Here is a 19917-nt window from a genome sequence, read left to right on the forward strand (position 1 = left end):
AGCTAAAGTGCTATCTTTCTTCTTCTTGCCCATCTACCTCCCGGAGGTACCACTAGCCTAGAGTTGACATGTATCAACCCCATGCATGTTTTTATGCTTTTATTACATATGCATGTATGTTTTTACTTACCTACGTGAATTGCACTTTGTGTGTGATTTTATGACTTCCTCTTTTACTCACATTATGTTGTCAAGATTTCTCCATGTTTATTAATTTTGACTGCTATTGTATAACACATAGCCTTCATTCTTGAATGATGGTTTTGCTGAATGCACACTTATAGATTAAATATTATTATTTTTATATTGAGCTTCCTTTATAGTGAGTCATAAGTTATATATAGGACTTTACTTCTGGCAAGGGCTAATTAGATAATTCAGGTAAATCCTTTCACTGAGGACAAAAAGATAAGCTAAATTATACAATATGGGAGATAAAGAACCTTGACTTCTACTTCACATCATACCCCAGAATCAATTCCAGATGGATTATATATCATTTAAGGCAAAATAATAAGGTTTCTAGAAGATAGTATAGAACAACTCCAGAATCATGATTCTGGGGTGGAGAAAAACTCAAACAGGACACAAAAAGCACTAATATTTCCAGTTTCTAGGCTTTTTGAAAGTCCCTTATTTCTCTGAATGTTTAAACTTATAATCTGTGTCTAATAATTTCAATAATCTGAATTATTTTGGAGTCTGACATTTCTGACTCTTGCTTCTACTGGTTCTTACTTATGAGGACATTTCTTTGTATGTTTATGTGATTTCTTTTTTTTTTTAACTATAAATTCATATTTTTTGGGGACAAAAATAGTTATGGCAATTCCTTGAGCTCTGATTTGCAGATAGCTCTCTCCAGAGAAGATTTACAGTTTTTTTCTGCCACACACTCAGAGCTGTTAAATTCTTTTTTTTCCCCCTTTGGGTTTTTTTTTTTTTTTTTTTTTGGCTGTATCACATGGCATTTGGGATCTTAGTTTCCCAACCAAGGATGGAACTTGTGTCCCCTGCAGTGAAAATGCAGTCTTAACCACTGTACTGCCAGGGAAGTCCAGAAATTAAGTTCTTGATCTAAGGTTTCTTTGGGGCTTCCCTGGTGGCTCAGATGGTAAAGAATCTGCCTGTGATGCAGGAGGCCTGGGTTCAGTCTCTGGGTTGGGAAGATCCCCTGGAGGAAAGAATGATGACCCACTCCAGTATTCTTACCTGGAGAATTCCATTTTCAGAGAAGCCTGGGAGGTTGCAGTCCATGGGATGGAAAGAGTCAGACATTACTGAGTGACTAACACTTTCACTTTCAAGGTTTCTTTGAACCATTCTGATGATGTTAATTCAAGTTGCAAATCTGTGCTAAGGCTAGTTTTGTGAGTTCTCAGGGGATGTATTTTTTTCCATATACTCAGTTTGAGATGGGCCATTTCCCCTGGGATCCTTTGGGAAGGGAAGAGTTGGGTTTATTTCTAGTTCTAGTTACTCTAAGGACATAGCACTACAATCCACTTTATGTTTTGAGCCACACCTCTATTCAGGATTTCCTGCTGGACTTCTTACCTTGTCCCCTGGACTGTATGATCCATTAAAATCAAAGCTCAAATCTATTGCTTTAATGATGCTGTCAAAGGGAAAGCTGGCTTCAGTGCCCTGCATACGTCTCTGAGTCATTTTCCTCTCATTCATTGACCTTTGGGTATTCCTCCCTAATCTACCTGTCAATCAACACATTTTAAAAAGATATGTTTAAAACTCTTAGAAAAATGCATAGAGGAAAAGCTTCATAATGCTAGATTTGGCAATGATTTCTTAGACATAAGCTAAAAGCACAAGCAACACACACGCTCACTAGGTGAATTGGACCTCATAAAAATGAAAAAACTTCTCGCTTCTAAGGACACAATCAACCGAGTGAAAAGGGAGAAAATAATTGCAAAGCATATATCTGATAAGGGGTTAATATGCAGAATATATAAAGAACTCATATAACTCAACAACAAAAAATAAGCAACCTGATTTTAAAATGGTCAAAGGACTTAAATAGACATTCTCCAAAGAAGATATACAAAAGACCAAGACGCACTTGAAAAGATTTTCAACACCATCAATCATTAGAGCAATGCAAATCAAAACCACCATGAGATACCACCCCGTGTCAACTAGGATGGTTACTGTTTAAAAAATCAGAAAATAAAATGTTGATGAGGATATATAGAAATTGGAACCCTTCCTTGTAAACTATTGTGGAAATGTAAAATGGTGCCACTATGGAAAATAGTATGGCGGCTCCTCCAAAAATTAAAAATAGAACTATTATATCATCCAGCAATTCCACTGAGTACGTACCCAAGGGAATTGAAAGAAGGGTCTCAAAGAGATGTTTATACATTCATGTTCATAGCAGCATTAGTCACAGTAGCCAAAGATGGAAGCAAACCAAGTATCCACTGACAGACCAATGGGTAAGCAAAATATGGTATATCCATACAGTGGAATATTATTCAGCCTTAAACAGGAAGGAAATTCTGACACATACTACAACATGGATGAACCTTGAAGTGAGTGAAATAAGTCAGATACAAAAGGATATGTCATGTCACTTATATAAGGTACCTAGAGTAGTCAAATTCATAGAGCAGACAGTAGAATTGGCAGTTGCAAGGGGCTGGGGGCTGGGGACAGTGGGAACTTCTGTTGAATGGGTACAGAGTTTCAGTTTTGACAGATGGACAACATTCAGGAGATGAATGGTGATGGGGCTTGCACAACAGTCTGAATACACTTAAAGCCATGGAGTTGTACACTTAAAAGTTACTAAAATGGTAAATTTTATATGCTTTTGACTATAATTTTAAAATGAACTTTTAAAAAGATATTTTAATTATATAAACAGAATTTTTAGTTTTTTTATTCAGAGGCTCAGTCAGGTGCTCAGTCCATTCAAATTGGAAAGAGAATGCTATTCATGCATGTTAAAAGTGACTCTTAGCAGTTCCTTAAAATGTAGCCCTCTTGGTAATCTACAGGCTTCCCTGGTGGCTCAGGCGGTAAAGGATCTGCCTACAATGCAGGAGATTCCTGAGTTTGATCCCTGAGTGGGGAAGATCCCCTGGAGAAGAGAATGGCTACCCATTCTAGTATTCTTGCCTGGAGAATCCCATGGACAGAGGAGCCTGGTGGGCTATAGTCCATGGGGTCTCAAAGAGTCGAACACAGCTGAGCAACTAACACTTTTACTTTTTCACTTTCTCTGTAATCTGAAGGCTGCTGAGAAATTCTATCAGACAGCCTTGGTCTTGCCCACAGCAGGGCGGGTGACCCTGCAAACCACTGGTTGAGATCTTCAGGACTCGGTCCAGAGTTTATTTTGCACAGACCAATGTTAACATCAGCAGGGATGTGCCACATGGCCTCCTCTGTCAGAAATACAGCTTGAGAAATCTGATCCAGCACTCAAACTAGACTTTCTCTCATTAAAGAAGCCTCAGGCACCAGCTCTGTAGTTAAGATTGCAAGGGCTTTTTTATTCTCAGCCAAGCTGTAATTTGGAATCCTGTCTCTGACCCACATGTCATTACCTCACGAAACCCTACATCCTCCAAACCCTACCAAAGTCGCTTTCAGGCTTAAATTTTGAACTGAGGGAATCCTCGGGTCGTGGTGATTCTAATTGCTAAAAAGGCAGCGTTCATGTTTTTTAGCTTTAAATACTCTTTTCTGTCAGCTTGGAATTTCACTATCATTGGGATCCTTCATTACAGCAAGAAATGACCTTGCCTTAGACGTGTGCTTATATTGTGCTACCGTATATTTTCTTTCATCATAAAGCTTGATGTTTCCTGTACATTTCTTCAATGAGTCTTCATTTTATCTTTTATTTTAAAATTTTATTTATTTACTTATTTTGCCATGCCAAGCAGTTTGTGGGATCTTAGTCCCCCAATCAGGGATCAAAACCTGGCCCTTGGCAGTGAACGCATGGAGTCCTAACCACTGGACAGCCAGGGAATTTCTAGTGAGTCTTCATTTTAAAGGGAAATTATTTTGTTTTCATGCCACTTTCTCTTTGAGTAACTGGAAAGTCATCTTTGAGGCCAAAATGTTGAATAATTAACATAAGTGACTTTGAAGTAATTTATAAAAACACAGATCATATTCAACCATAGTAGTATTTAAAAGTTAAATGAAGAATAAACTCGAATATAAAAAAACAAACACAGATCATGTTTGTTTTCATTGTGTCTGCACTTTTAACCTTGCATTCTCAGGCTTTGCTTCTAGAATCGAAGGGACACACCCCCTGCCCGTTTACCACCCTGGAACTCATTGACTGCAAGATGGATCCATGGTCTCTGGGGAGACTTGGGCAGGCTTTGCATCTCAGCAGTCTGCATGTTCTCGTCCTCGACTACTGCAAGTAAGGCTGGAATGCAGAGTTCCTTCAAGGTTCCCCACGCCTACCCCTGCCCCTGCTGGCAGCTGGGGGAGGCTAAGGCAGGGGAGGGAAATGTCCCAGTTCCTTGTGTCTAATCAAGTCATTGCTGCAAAGGACACCCTGAAACTTCCTTAGAGTTCATGTTCCTAGTAAATGTTAGGGTTCTCAAAAAGAGTCTCTAGTCATTCGTTTATTCTTTCAACAAATGTTTGTCGAAGGCTGGTTTGTACAAGGCACAGTGCTTGTTGCTAAGGAAGATATAGTGTACTTAAGGCACTGCCCCTGTCCAAGGGAGTCCTTCGTGTACAGAGGGAGGAGACATGCTCTTGATTATGTAAAGCACAAGGCGGAAAGTCTGAGTATCACAAAAGTTGTTGATACACATTTTAGCAGTAGTTTGGATAAGGGAAACTGCAATTCCACAGAGATGGTCAGTGTTCACTAGGAGAGAAGGTGGGAGGAAAGGTGTGGTGCCAGACAAGAGCAGAGCAAGTCCTTCAGAGGGCTGGGCTCCGAGTGGTCAGGGGAGGTCAAGTTCAATAATACTCATAATGACAATACCTGCTAATGGTTGTTACTATGTGCCAAGCACAGTACATGGATTTCCTCATTTTTTTCTCCCAACAGTAGATATGTATCAATATATACCATTACGTAGAGATGTATGATGTATAATGACAGATACGTACCATTTCTAACCCTTGACTATAGGTAAGGAAAAACTCAGGGGGATTAATTGGCTTGTTCAAGGCCATTCGGTTCTTGGGGAGGCTAGACGTGAATTCAGGTGTCTGATTCAGAGTCCACCTTTGATCGATGGTACTAGATTGCTGGAGCCTTAATTTACAATCCATAAAACATTTCAAACTGCTTATGTGATCTCTGGCCAGTCATGCCACCTCTCTGATCTATGAGCTGATCTCCTCCACTTCCCAAGTCTATGATTCTGTGACTCCTGCCATGGAGCCAGGTGGAGCCTTGTACTCAAAAAGGCCAGTGGGCTGCGAAGTCATGCCTGAGAAGTGGTACCTCAGTGATACAAAGACCCCATTTAAAGGACTGGGATCTTACTGGGGCCCTGGTGGTGACAGAGAACAAGTCCATCAGCAAAGGCTGGGGAAAGTCAGTATCCTGTGGAGATTCTCTGCGTTTCGGAAATGCTGGGAGGAGCCTTGTGCTGTCACTTCAGTCACGTCTGACTCTGTGCAAACCTACAGACTGTAGCCTGGCAAGGCTTCTCTGTCCATGGGATTCTCCGGGCAAAAATACTGGAGTGGGCTACCATGCCCTCCTCCAGGGGACCTTCCTGACCCAGGGATCGAACCTGCATCTCTTATGTCTCTGCATTGTAGGCAGATTCTTTACCACTGAGCCACCAGGAGCTTTAGGGTCTCCTAATTCAGGGCAGCAGAAGGACAGGGTCCTCGGGACACCATGCAGTGATACAGGAGCAGCCACAGAGTTCCCAAAATGGACCAAGTAGAACCAACCCCACTGCTAGGAGACCCTCTAGACTCCAGTTGCTGTGCTGAACCCAGCGACCTGCACTGCGGGGAAGAAAGAAGGAATTCCCACTTTTAAGAAACAGCTTGTTTTAATGGTCAGTGGAAATACTGTTGCTGCTAAGACACCTAGAGCTGTCAGGGTTGGGTAGCTGGGCGTCTGCACCGAGACCTCAACATGGACAGAGTGCAGGTCCCTGCCCCCTGGGGACTGGAGCTCTGTCCTCGGCGTCTTCCCTGATAGACTATGAAGTCCAGCAGACAGGACGCCCCTCTTTATCATACACGGCTGTGTCCCGTCAGCCACTGTGGCCCTCAATAACTACTTGTTGAATAAATTTATAAATTTTAAAGTTATTTCTGTCAATACTGCTCACTTCATTTTATTTTTTTTAATTTCTATTTATTTTTATTTTTGGCTGTGCTGGATCTTCGTTTCTTTTGTGAGGGCTCTCTCTGGTTGTGGCGAGCAGGGGCTACTCTTCCTTGATGGGCACAGGCTTCTCATCACGGTGGCTTCTCTTGTTGCAGAGCCTGGGCTCTGAGTGTGTGGGCTTCACTACTTGTGGTACACAGGCTTAGTTGTTCTGTGGTATGTAGGATCTTTCTGGACCAGAGATCAAACCTGTGTCTGGCAGGCGGATTCTTATCCACTGTGCCACCAGGGAGTATGTATGAGTTTAGTTGTTAAGTCGTGTCCGACTCTTTGTGACCTCATGGACTGTAGCCTGCCAGGCTGCTCTATCCATGGGATTCTCCAGGCAAGAATACTGGAGTGGGTTGCCATGCTCTCCTCCAGGGAATCTTCCCAGCCCAGGGATCCAACCCAGGTCTCCCGTGTTGCAGGCAGATTCTTAACCATCTGAGCCACCTGGGAAGCCCTGTGCCACCAGGGAAGTTCTCACCTTTTTTTAAAGTTCAAGCTTTGACTTTGCAAATTCCCCAAACATGTTGCTGGGCCTCAGTTTCTTGACCTAATCCCTACCTACCCGCAGAGGCTGTTGCTGGCATGAATGAGACGATGGGTGTGATTTCACTTTGAAACCCTAGGGATTGTGCAGATTAAGGCAAGAGACCTCAGGGCCAAGGAGGGCTGAGAGGTTTAACTTTCCTGAACCTGCTGTGGACATGGCTTAAGAGGATTCTCCTTACAGAGTCCTGGTACCACTGGGTCTTCCTAGACTGCCAACTGGGCCAGCTCTCTCATCGTCAGGATTCACAACTTGCTCTCCATCTGCTCCCTTGAATGGGTACTTCAAACGGTCCCCTGCTCTCTTTGCCCAGGAGGTAGACTTCAGGTCCCCTTTCCTCCACATGCAGGCTGCCCCCCTCAATCATCCCAGCCCACCCCCACAGCCAGCCCTAGCCCTGGAAGCCTAAACTGAGGACCAGCAAAAGTGCCGCTCACTGCCTTGGGAGTACTTAACATTAGTATTCCAATGGGTAACATAAATTTTAAAGTCCCTATCATTTCGTTTTAGATTTACACATGAAGAAATTGAGAGTATTTTCTCAGGCCTGGAGAACAACCAAAGGCTTCAAAGACTCAGTCTGCGCTACTGTGGTCTGGGGCCACAGAATGGACCGAGGCTGGGCTCCATCATATGCCACAGTGCCATTCGGTGAGAGGGTCCCCTGCTCCCCACCCTCCCCATCACATCTTGGCACTGTTGCATCTTGAGTTATATAAACACTTACTTACAGAGCCTGCTAACCCATGAGTTCCTTAGATTTTTTTTATTATGTTTTTCATATCATCTTTTCCTCCTCTAGTTATTTTGTTTTTCTTTTCTTAATTATAATAGAAAGATCCTTTAGTTATGTTTGAGAATCAAGGGTGTTGTGCTAAATGCATGTTTTGGCCGGCTGGTGTGGTTACTAGGTCTATTTTTTATGACATGGTCTATTATTATTTATTATGATTATTTATGTATTATTTTGTAACTAGGTCTATCATTTTATGAGGTGAAGACCTCAAATTTAAATTTGACAGAGTGGAAAAAATATCAAATGAACAGTGTATTTTGCCCCTTCCCCAGTGAGCTGCACCTCGGTGGCAATTACTTGCAATGTACTGGAGTTCTGGGTCTCCTCAGACCCCTGGCAGAGTATGCAGAGATGCAGGGGAAAGATCAACTGGTCACTTCCTCACCAGACACCAGGAACCCCCCTCAGCTGCTCCAAGGTAAGCTGTGGGAAACTTGGTCCTGGGCTCATTTGGGGCCACCTAAAAGAAAGAAACTTTGTTTTGCAATTAAAGGTGACCTTCCCAGTGATCCATGGAGATTCTTCTTCCTGAGAATGTGTGGGGACAGAATAACAGGTCCCCAAAGATGTCTTTGTGCTAATCTTCGGAACCTGCGACTATGTTAGCTCACATGGCAAAAAGATCGTTGTAAGAGGGAGGCAGGCAGTTAGAGTCTGAGAGAAAGAAGTGTGACAGTGGAAGGAGAGGCTGGAGTGACGTGAGGAAGGGTTCATAAGCCATGGTGGCCTGTAGGAGCTAGAAGGGACAAGGAAACGAGTTCTTTTCAGAGCCTCCAAAAGGAATGCAGGTCCACTGACACCTTGACTTTTGCCTATAGGAGCCATTTTGGACTCTGATCCCCAGAACTGTAAGATGATACACATGTACTATTTTAAGCCACTAAGTTTGTGGTCATCTGTTACAACTGCTTTGGTTCCTGGTAAGAGCTGTCTTCATGGCCAGCTGATGGCCACCCTCTTGCTATGTCCTCACAGGGCCTTTCCTAGATGTGTGCAGGCAGACAGAGGAAGCTGTCTGGTTTCTGACAAGAACACTAATCGTGGGCTTCCCTGGTGGCCCAGTGGTTAAGAATCCACCTGCCAATGCAGGAGACGTGGAAAGATTCCACATGCTGCAGGGCAACTGAGCCCACGAGCTGCAACTAATGAAGCCCGTGTGCTCTAGAGTCTATGCTCCACAACAAGAGAAGCCACCACGATGAGAAGCCAAAGCATTCCAACTAGAGAGTAGCCCCTGCTCTCTGCAACTAGAGAAAACCCGTGCACAGACCCCATGGACTGTACAATCCATGGAATTCTCCAAGCCAGAATACTGGAGTGGGTAGCCTTTCCCTTTTTCAGGGGATCTTCCCAACCCAGGGATCAAACGCAGGTCTTCCACATTGCAGGCGGATTCTTTACCAGCTGAGCCATAAGGCAAACCCAATGAAGACCCAGCACAGCCAAAAGAAAAAAAGAGAGACCCCAGAGTTCCCTTACTCCTTTCACCTTGTGGGATTATAGCAAGAAGACAGCCATCTGTGAACCAGGACGCAGGCTCTCACCAGACACTGAATCTGCTGGTACCTGGATCTTGGACTTCCCAGCCTCTTCCGAACTGTGAAAAATAATTATTGTTTATAAGCCACCCAGTCTATGATGTTTTGTTATAGCAGCCCAAACACATTAAGACAAAGAGTGCACACAAACTTCCCAGTAGCAACGTTTGTGGGAATGTGGATGGTTTCTTAAAATGTCCAGATTCTCACCTTTCATAATGACCCAGTACCTGTGGTTGGTATCATTGGTCACAATCATCATTCTACTTTGTGAAAGAAAGGCATGCCTGTCCACCATCCAGTGTCTGAGCAGAGTATCTCCCCTAGGGTTCAGAAACAAAGAGATAGTTCAAAATATGAGTGCAAGTGTTAAAAAAAAAAAAAAAAAATGCATGACTCTAATGAGTCAGCAATAAATCATGTTTTACAGGTCACACGGCTCCCAATTTTTGCTTTTAACAAAATTGAAGGAGGACTTAAGTTATAAACAGACAGATCATTAAAAACATTTTTTTTGGTCAATTACTATATAGTTTTTAGCCCATAACTCAGGAGTTCAAGGGCTTCCCTGATGGCTCAGCATGTAAAGAATCCCCCTGCAATGCAGGAGACACAGGAGACATGGATTCCATCCCTTGGTCAAGAAGATCACCTGGAGGAGGAAATGGCAACCCACTCCAGTGTTCTTGCCTGAAAAACCTTGTGGACAGAGAAGCCTGATGGGCTATAGCCCATGGGACTGCAGAGTCAGAAATGACTGAGCAATTGACACACACACACAGGAGTTCAAAGAATTGAATAATACTGCTGTGATAAAACTCTTAGGATTTATTTGAATTCTAGATGGAAATAATTAATTATAAGTATGTTCCATCCAATGTTTAGGATACACTTAAAATGATTATTCTTTGTTTATCTGACATTTAAATTGACATTTAATTGGGTGTCTTGTATTTGGAGGACAAGAGAGAGTAAACCTGGCAATCCTATTATTCCATTCCCATCCATATGAATAAGATTTCTCAGCAGTTACAACTATAGCAATAAAAAAGAGAAAAAGCGCTGATGCTGAAGTCGGCTTCATTTCAGCAGTGATATTCTTTAATAAATACATGAATTAATTATAAAAATAAATAAAACAGCACCATCCATCTCTTTGGGAGAGGTGGCCAATAAAATTTTATTTTTGTATTTAATTAGGATTTATCAAAATATATAAAATATATCATGTTCATCAATTGCATACATCTAAACATAGAATCCCAGGGATGGGGAAGCCTGGTGGGCTGCCGTCTATGGGGTCGCACAGAGTCGGACACGACTGAAGCGACTTAGCAGCAGCAGCTGCAGCAAACATTGAGTAATAACTACAGAAGACTTTTTAATACTTTAGAGGCTTATGATTGCAGCAAATTTTTAAAATTTAAATGTTTGTAAATGAAGCATTTTTTTTTACAGAGAAGTATTTATAGAATGACCCATAAGTGACTTTCAAATATAAAATTCTATAGAGTTATTAAAATTAAAATACCAGTAAAAACACAGGAAAAAAGGGAATCACGTAAAATGATTCAGTTACATATACATATATAACTTTTTTCAGATTTTTTTCCCTTATAGGTCATTACAAAATATTGATTATAGTTTCCTGTACTATTCAGGAGGTCTTTGTTGATTATCTATTTTATACATAGTAGTGTGTATATGTTAATCCCAAACTCCTAATTTATCCCTCTCCTCACCCTAGATTTTATTTTTAAATGTCAATATTTTCTATATGTTAGAAATTTCATTCTTTGAAATTTTAAAACTTATGATGGACAAGTGTAGATACCAAACTAAAAAGTTACAAGATTGTTTATAACTTTTCCATTTCCCTCTAGGATGTTATTGAAGGCAAAAATGTCTTGAGGCCAGTGTTTCATAAGGCCCAAATGTTTGATTTCCTTTCCTGTTCTGTGAGCTACTCCCAGGCTCCTAGTGACTTCTTGCCAGAGATGGGCACAGAAGCTTTCTGCTGCCGACCACTAAGGACTCATGAATGCCTCACTATCCAATGACAAGTTTGCTTTCTTAATTACTTGTTATAACGTATAAAATGCAATTTTAGGAATAACGCTCCTTCCTTCCTTCATCATATGTATGTGTGTGTGTGTTCACATGTGTCTTTCCTTACACACATTAGCGCATAAAACAAAGATCCCTGCCCCTGAGGAGAGGGCTGGGAACACACCTGTGTGTGTATGAGGGGTGCGGGAAGTCAGACAACTTTTAAAAAGCATGATAAATATATACCAGCTATGGTTTACTATAAGATGATAGCTTCTATGGAAAAAAGAAAAAAACAATCAAGATAAGTCAGTTTGGGAACCTGGGGAAGAGAAAAATCGTTGGGGTGTGATTTTATTTTATTTTTATCCTCAAATGCAAATAGCTTTATAGTTTGCTCACACACACACATACACACACACACACACTATCAGGTGCAAATATAGCAATATGGAAAATTCTTAGAAGTGGAATTATAGGGCCAAAAGGCATGCGAATTTAGTGATTTGATTTTTATCTTAGCCTTTATTTATTTGGCTGTGTTGGGTCTTAGTTGCAGAACTCAGGATCTTTGTTGCGTGATCTTTGATTGTGTCACATGGGCTTCAGAGTGCGTGGGCTCAGTAACTGTAACGCAGGAGCTTAGTTAACCCCTGGCATGTGGGATCTTAGTTTCCCAACCAGGAATCGAACCTGCATCACCCTCATTGCAAGGCAGATTCTTAACCCCTGGACCACCAGGGAAGTCCCTAGAGTGACTTTAAATAGACGGTTGCATATAGGCTTCCTTGAAGAGGTGGCATTTGTGAACAGACACAGGAGAGGAGGGAGCGAGCCTGCAGATAAATGAGGAGTGTTCCAGGAACACCCCAAGGCCTGCACACGAGGAGCAGCAGGTGCCTGGGCAGTCCCAGGGGCCAGGAGTCACGTGCCTGCCGTGTTAGCTAGGAAAGCACAGAGGAATCAGGACTGAGTCAGGACTTAGGTTTGAGAAGGATCACTCAATCTGTGTGGCAAACAGACTTGGTGTGGGTGGAGGGCACAGAGACCTTCTGGGAGGCTGCTGTCGTTCAGATGAGCGGTGGTGGAGAGAGGTGAGAGGGTTCCACCCGGGTAAGACGAGGACAGCAGCAGAGGAGGTTCTGCGTCTACACTGCTTCCTGGTGGGTGGGACGTGGGTGTGAGACAGGGAAAGAAGGGTCCAGAATGACCCTAGTGTGATAATATGTCAGAATGTGTACTTATTTATTTTATAATTGTATCTGTTTATTTTCATTTTTGACTGTGCGGGTCTCTGCTGCTGCATGTAGGCGTTGTCTAGTTGCAGCAGGCGGTGGTTCCTCTCTGGTTGCAGTGTGAGGGCATCTCACTGTGGTGGCTTCTCTTGAGAAGTTGTGGAGCTCTAGGGTGCTCAGGCTCTGTAGTTGTAGCGCATGGACTTAGTTTCTCCACGGCATGTGAAATCTTTCTGGACCAGGAATCGAACCTGTGTCCCTGATCTTGGAAGATGGATTCTTAACCACTGGGCCACTAGGGTTGTCTCCAATATATGTACTTAAATATGCCAAAAATGTGTTCTAATCTGATATGTTCTTACTAATTCCCAAGACTGGAGCTACTGGTATAGAGGGCAACTGTGGAACTGAAAGAAGGATTTACACACGGCCCTCAGGTTGGTTCTTCAGGTGCTGCCTGGTTGCATACTTTCTTCAAGCCTTTGAGGGGAGAAACATGAAAAAGCCAGGACAGAAGTGAAGTCAGTGGGACAGATAATTCTCTTTTATGAGAAATACGTCTGCCCAAAGTATACATAAAATGAAGGCAATAAATGATATTAAAGAGTGTCAAAAATCCATGCATGCAACTTTGAATTATTATTTTTTTAATCTTTTAACTTTTTTCATACAGCCAGACAGAGAGGAAGTTCAACTTTGAACCAGATTACAGAGTCACCCAGGGCTGTAACAGTGAAAACTACCTCAGGGAAGAAGAGAAAAAAAGGTATTTTTGTGGTTGTTTAAACTATTCCTCTTACTTCCTTCATCTTGTAAATCACTTCCTCATTTCATAGGCTGGGTGTAATTACTAAAGTAATTACCCCAAATAGAAAAACTCAAGTGGAGAAAAAGACTCAGTGTCTGATGGCTTCATATAAACCTAGTACTGAACAGCTTAGCCATACCCACCGGAACTATAACCGCCAGAGGAATATGACTCTGCCACATTCAACAAGTCCAAAAAAAAACAATTATGGGAATAATCTGCAATAAACAGCAGGCAGGACCTGATAAATTCAGCTTGGAAACTCTTTTCCTATGCTCATTCCTTAGAGGTAGAAATGGAGCATATACCTTGAGAAAACCACAATCCAAAAAGACACATGCACCCCAGTGTTTATTACAGCACTATTTGCAATAGCCAGGACATGGAAGCAACCTAGATGTTCATCGACAGATGAATGGATAAAGAGGCTGTCGTACATGTATACAATGGAATATTACTCAGCCATAAAAAGGAACAAATTTGAGTCAGTTGTAGTGAGGTGGATGAACCTAGAGCCTTATCCAGTGAAGTAAGTCAGAAAGAGAAAAACAAATATTGTATATTAACACACATGCACACATATATATATGGAATCTAGAAAAACAGTCTGCTGGACATAGCAGGGGAAGGAGAGGATAGGACAAATTGAGCATTGACATATATACACTATCATGTGAAGAATAGATAACTAGCAGGAAGCTGCTATATAACACAGGGATCCCAGCCTGGCACTCCGTGACAGCCTAGAAGTATGGGATGAGGGGAGAAGGGAGGCTCAAGAGAGAGGGAACGTATGTAAAATCATGACTAATTCGCATTGATGCACATCAGAGACCATCACAACATTGTAAAGCAATTATGCTCCAGTTAAAAAAAGGCAGAAACAGGGTAATTTAGAGGGAATTTCAAGAAGTCACCAGCTCCATAACCTCTGAGCAGGATTAAACTAAGAGAGAAGCTGTCCAAGTATTAAAGGTTTGCACTAAATGGTAGGGAACCAGGATTCCGTTCCCAGTACTCGCCCTGATGGTCTCAGCCTCCTGTTTTGCAAGTCAAGGACTTGTGCTCATCGCTTCCTAAATTCCACTCTAGCTTTCACATTTTGAAGTTACGAAGAGACAGCACAAGATGATTGATCACTGGGTGTGTCGTGAGCAGTCTTGGGGAAATTCCTCGTGGAGGCTAACCTAAATTTCTGTTATTCTGTGTTAGTCCACTTCGTTGTTGTTTTGTAGTTTGTGGTAGTAGGTCCTTACGATGAAGCTTTTCACCCTTTGGCTTTCTCTTCCCCAATTTTAATCTGTTCTTGCGTGGTCTTTTTTTCTGTTCTTGAATTATCCTTGTTTCTTTTCTGTGAAATCTCACTGAATTTGAAAAAAATATAATTTAGTGATCTAAAAAAGCCAGATGAAAAGGTAAAGTGAGAACAATTATCAGGCCCTAGCTCTGTTGTCTGATGTGAATATAGTCTTTCTGCTGAATAGTGACTCAACAGTCCTATCCCCTCAGATGTCATCCAGCCCAGTGTAAGGACTGTCCTCTGTACGGCGACCTGGCTTGGACACGCTGATCCTCCTCATCCCCAGAGGAACCCCAGCCAACTCCTCTGAGGGCATCTTGGTTGAAAATATTCCCAAATGGCAACTGTCTGATAAAACAGATGATAACCTACTATGATGCCCCTCCTCCTCCTCTCCCTTCTTCCTCTTTCCCCCTTTAGTAGATTTTCTAAAATCTACTAGCACTATTTTAAAATTTTTTTAAATTAAAAAACAATGCAGGACTTCCCTGGCAGCTCACAGGGGTAAAGAATCCACCTGCCGATGCAGGAGACATGGGTTCAATCTCCAATCCGGGAAGATTCCATACTCGGAGAAAGAACTAAACCTGTGCACCACAGCTACTGAACCAGTGCTTTGGAGCCTGGGAACCACAGCTGAAGCCCTCGCGTTCTACGGCCCGTGCTCTGCAACAAGAGGAGCCACGGCAACAAGAAGCCCGCATGGAAACTAGGGAGGAGCCCCCGCTCACCAGAACTAGAGAAAAGCCCATACAGCGGTGATGAAGACTCAGCACAGACACAAATAAATAAATTTTAAAAATTAAAAAAAAAAAAAAAAGCAATGCAAGCCACAAGCCTATAATCTTAGCTGGAACAAGAGTACGCGGGAGGGTAGACATGACAAGAGGGGTGGGTCACGTTAAGGAGGATTGCATGCCAGACCAAGAGTTTGGACTTAATCCAATAGACAATGGGAGCCATTCAAGTCTTTTGTCTCCCAAGGAATTCTGTGCCTGGGATCAATAGAAACCACTTTGTATCTAGTATTTATTTACTTTCTAGCCTCTTGTCAAAGTAGAGCGTTTTCATGCTATCCAGTCTTCACAAAGCAAATTAAAAAACAGTTTCCTATACTGGATAATTATTTTCACAGTCATAAGGTGTTTATTTGTCTGAGGATGAGTTTGGTCTTTGGTAGAAGAGTTCTACATGTTTCAAAATAAGAGTCAGATTGAGCTGATTTACATCAGCCTCCTGGGTGAGGAGTCCAGATGGTTTCCATTTGGTCCCAATTGGAAACAGCCGAACTATTTTTATGCTCGCCTCTTTGTGGACAAGAGGCTTTTGGTCTGCTGCTTGGAAAGTTGAACTGTATGAGTCAAAACCCCCATTCAGAAGCCTGACACCCTTTCTATTCCTTCCAAATGAATGATTACAGGAACTTGACAACATCAGCTCTCACGTGGGTGAGGTCTGGCTTGGCCTACCCTAGTCACACGCTTGTCAGGTCCATAAGGACCCAGAGGATGAATGAACACTGAAAATCATTGAGAGGTCATCAGAAATAGTCATCTGCAAATAAGACAGCTCCCCTGTGCCCCATTCAGCTTGACACGTCATGTCACTTCAAGGCCCTCAAAGTTCTCAGAAGACCCAGCAAGGACTTAGGAGTGCTCTGTCCCCTGGGTCTGCTCCATTTCCCAGCCCAAGCCCCACACCGTAGTTCCCAGGATTGTCTTAACTCTCAAGGATTTAGGACTGGGAGCCCCAGCATATGACTTAGATGTGTTCAGGGAGCAAAATCTGACACGTGCTCAGTCCCCAAGCTTGCATGTGCATTCAGTTGTATCCGATTCTTTGCACCCCCATGGACTGTAGCCCACCAGGCTCCTCTATCCATGAAATTTTCCAGGCAAGAATACTGGAGTAGGTTTCCATTTTCTATTCCAGACAGACCCGTGCTACAGTACTAAAGCCACTCAGGTGGCAAATTCACTTCCCCAAATAAACTATATATCATTGCCACAGACCATAGGAATGCTAGTGGCTTTAAGGAATGCAAGGGTCAAGTTCAAAAGTCAAGATGTAATCTTCAAAACAGCTTTATTAGTTCCAAGTCAGGAAATTACTGGTTATAATCCAGAAATTGTTCTACTTAAGATTTTGTCCTGAGTGATAGCTAGACAATGGAATCTTTGTGAACAGGTTCCAAGGTCCAAGGTGTGAATCACCCAGCACTAATTACACTTTGCTTCCTTAAGTCCTGCAATCAATAGGATTTATATTCTGGCTGATAAACCTCTGGTAATCACACAGAAAATCACACATACTCCTTGATGGAAAGAAGCTGTTTTAATAAGTTAAGAAAAACAAAAGCCAACTTCAAGAAGAAGGTCCTACCGGGACCTGGCATCCACAGATGAACATTGAGTAATGGTTCACATTCTGATGCCCACCAAAATGTGTGATACCCATCTGTTGGTCTCAGAAGATGCTAGATGGGAATTTCTGGCTCCATGAAAATTTACACTTGATCTTTGGTGTGGGCTTATAGGGGAAACAGAGCTCTCACTGGAAGGAATGGGGCTTCCCAGGTGGCGCCAGTGGTAAAGAACCTGCTTGCCAATGCAGGAGGAGAGAGAGACACAGGTTTGATCCCTGGGTGGGGAAGATGCCCTGGAAGAGGGCATGGCAGCCCAGTCTAGTATTCTTGCCTGGAGAATTCCACGGACAGAGGAGCCTGGCAGGCTACAGTCCACAGGGTCACAAAGAGTCGGACACAGCTGAATCGACTGAGCACAGCACAGCCCAGCAGCTGGAAGGAATGAGAAGAGGTTCATCAGCTGTGAAAGAGAGAGCATTCTAGGCAAAGGGAACCAGGTGAGAAGAGGCTCGGGGGTGAATGTGCCTGAAGCGTTCAGCATCTGGAAAGTGTGACATTCCCTGCAGAGTGGTCAGGGGAGAGGGCTGGAGGCCAGTGGACACAAATGGCCAAAAGCCACGAATGTTGTTAAGGAACGGGACTTTCTTCTGTGTGCAGAGGGGGAGCCATGATGCATTTGAAACAAGACAGTGACATAATAAGAGCTGGATTTTTAAAAAGAATCTCCAGCAGCTTTGCAGCACTTGTTTTAGAGTTGGACATTGGGACAATGGGAGACTAGTTTGGCGGCTATTACAGTAGATCAGGCAAAAGAAGATAGAGGGCAGAACTGAGACTGCAGTGATGGAAATAGAGAGTCTAGATATATTTAGGAGGGAGAACTGACAGGACCTAGTGAGGGTGGTAAGAAAGGTTCTGGAATCAGGAAAAGCTGGGGAATCTCAGAGAGTAATTGAAGAAAAAATGGGAGGAAGCTGCAGGTAGGGCAAATCTACATTGGATCTGTGGTATGGCTCCCTGGTGAGGCACACAGTTGTCAGAAACATGTATCTGATCCTCAGGGAGGCACTGGCAGAAGTGGAGACATTTTTATATGTGGAGGTTCTCCATCAGGTTGTACCCACCCAAGGATTTCAATGACACACACTCCAGAAATGAAGCTGGAAAGCTAGGCAGTAATATTTGCTGTGCACTACATGACTCTACAGTCATTATTCCACCATGCTTCCCAAGTCAGTCTTCACAATGCATTTAGGATATGAGTGTGCGTGTGGGTTCTAAGTCGCTTCAGTCATGTCTCTTTGCAACCCTATGGACTGTAGCCTGCCAGGCTCCTCTGTCCGTGGGATTCTCCAGGAAGAATACTGGAGTGGGTTGCTGTGCCCTCCTCTAAGGGATCTTCCCAACCCAGGGATCGAACTATGCATCTCTATGTCTCCTGCATTGGCAGGCAGGTTCTTTACCACTAGTGCCAACTGGGAAGCCCAGGATATGAGTATTATGATCTATATGTCAGCGATGGGGACATTTAGGTTCAGAGGAGTTAAGTGACTTTCTGGGGAGTCACACAGTATTTTTCAGAGAGGTTTCAAACCTGGAGATTCTTCTCATTTCGGTACACCACTCTGTTTCAGGCATAGCAGGCATCACTATACCACTACTAAGGTCTCTGAGACAGAGGAGGGTCACGTAAAGTGGTCATTGTTAGTGAGCTTGTTTTTATTTAAAGAAGTGTAAGATTAGGTAAAACTAGGTTGGAGTGAATACAGCTGGGGTGGATCAAGTATTACCAGGAGCTGAGCATGGACTTACTCTTACTCCAAGGAATTTGTTTCCCATTCAAAGAAAAGAATTTGGTTCTGCTTGAAATTTAGTTAGGGTCCTGGAGCAGGAAATCCCTGACCTAAGGCAGCATTAGCCTTCCTACCTTCTAACAGGGCATGTGGGACTCCCTAGAGGTCTAAATTCTAGAGAGTGCCTTGGACTAGCATTTTCTAAACTGGTTATTTTTCATGGGCCCAGATGACATTATTACCTTTCTTACCACCAGTTGGAGTGAGATTTGGATTGTTTTACCCCTGGGGATGCAAGCTGGACCAGGACAATCACAAACTTGGGAGCCTCCTTCCTCTCCAACTGCACACAGTTATGCCACACTAGCTCGGTGCAGGGTGATGACTGGCTGAGACCATTTTGTTTCTTTTCTTGCAAAGCTGAGCAGCTGCACAGGAATTTGGCCTTTGGCCTTGGCCCCCTTGGCCTCATGCTTCATCACTGCTGCTTTCTGGCATGCCAGGAGGGGGCAAACAGAAATGAGTGCCACCTGCAATCAGTATCCACATTGTTAATCATTCTGGGTAGTCAACTTCTCAAAGGCATTTATATTTGTGAAGAGATGTCCAAAATAGAAAAATCATACTTTGTTCATGTTCATGAGTTGTCTCAAGGTACTAACTACACCAGGCTTGGAAATACAATGAATAGTGAGATAAAATTTTCTGCAACATGGTTACACTTATTCATTGATTCACTCATTTATTCAAGAAACAGTTATTAAATACCTATGGTGTGCCAGATACTGTGCTAGGACGTTGGCACTGTTATATTATTCATAATGGCTGTCATTAGCTATCATTCTCATAACCTGAATGTAAGGACAAATGAGGTGTGGACCAGTTAGGCTTATCTTCAGTAAAACTAAAGGATGGGCTTGTTGTCATCCCTCTAACTATGTTTTGAAGGAAAATAAATCCTATTTCCTTCAGTAACTCAGCAGATTACATTTATATCCAAATAAACCAATTGAATCTTTTTTAAAAGCATGCTTTTATTTTTAAATTGGCAAGCTAGAATGATCCAATGTCCACATTTGTCATCTTTCCCTAAAAAGTCAGTTATCTTTCATGACTTCAAAACATATC

At 42.7% G+C, this 19917-nt stretch overlaps 1 protein-coding gene across 4 annotated transcripts in view; it reads left to right on the forward strand.

Moving 5' to 3' along the window:
- Nucleotides 1–19917, forward strand: part of LOC133073779 (uncharacterized) — a 55925-nt gene that overhangs the window by 7907 nt on the left and 28101 nt on the right. For all 4 annotated transcript variants that reach the window (XM_061167739.1, XM_061167740.1, XM_061167741.1 and 1 more), the window contains 4 exons: nucleotides 4266–4414; nucleotides 7416–7556; nucleotides 7974–8119; nucleotides 13197–13289. In XM_061167739.1, the coding sequence (XP_061023722.1) occupies nucleotides 4266–4414; nucleotides 7416–7556; nucleotides 7974–8119; nucleotides 13197–13289 (529 nt within the window). The remainder of the gene's footprint in view (nucleotides 1–4265; nucleotides 4415–7415; nucleotides 7557–7973; nucleotides 8120–13196; nucleotides 13290–19917) is intronic.

The sequence above is a fragment of the Dama dama genome, chromosome 19 (assembly GCF_033118175.1).
Source record: "Dama dama isolate Ldn47 chromosome 19, ASM3311817v1, whole genome shotgun sequence".
In the NCBI taxonomy this organism is placed as follows: domain Eukaryota; kingdom Metazoa; phylum Chordata; class Mammalia; order Artiodactyla; family Cervidae; genus Dama; species Dama dama.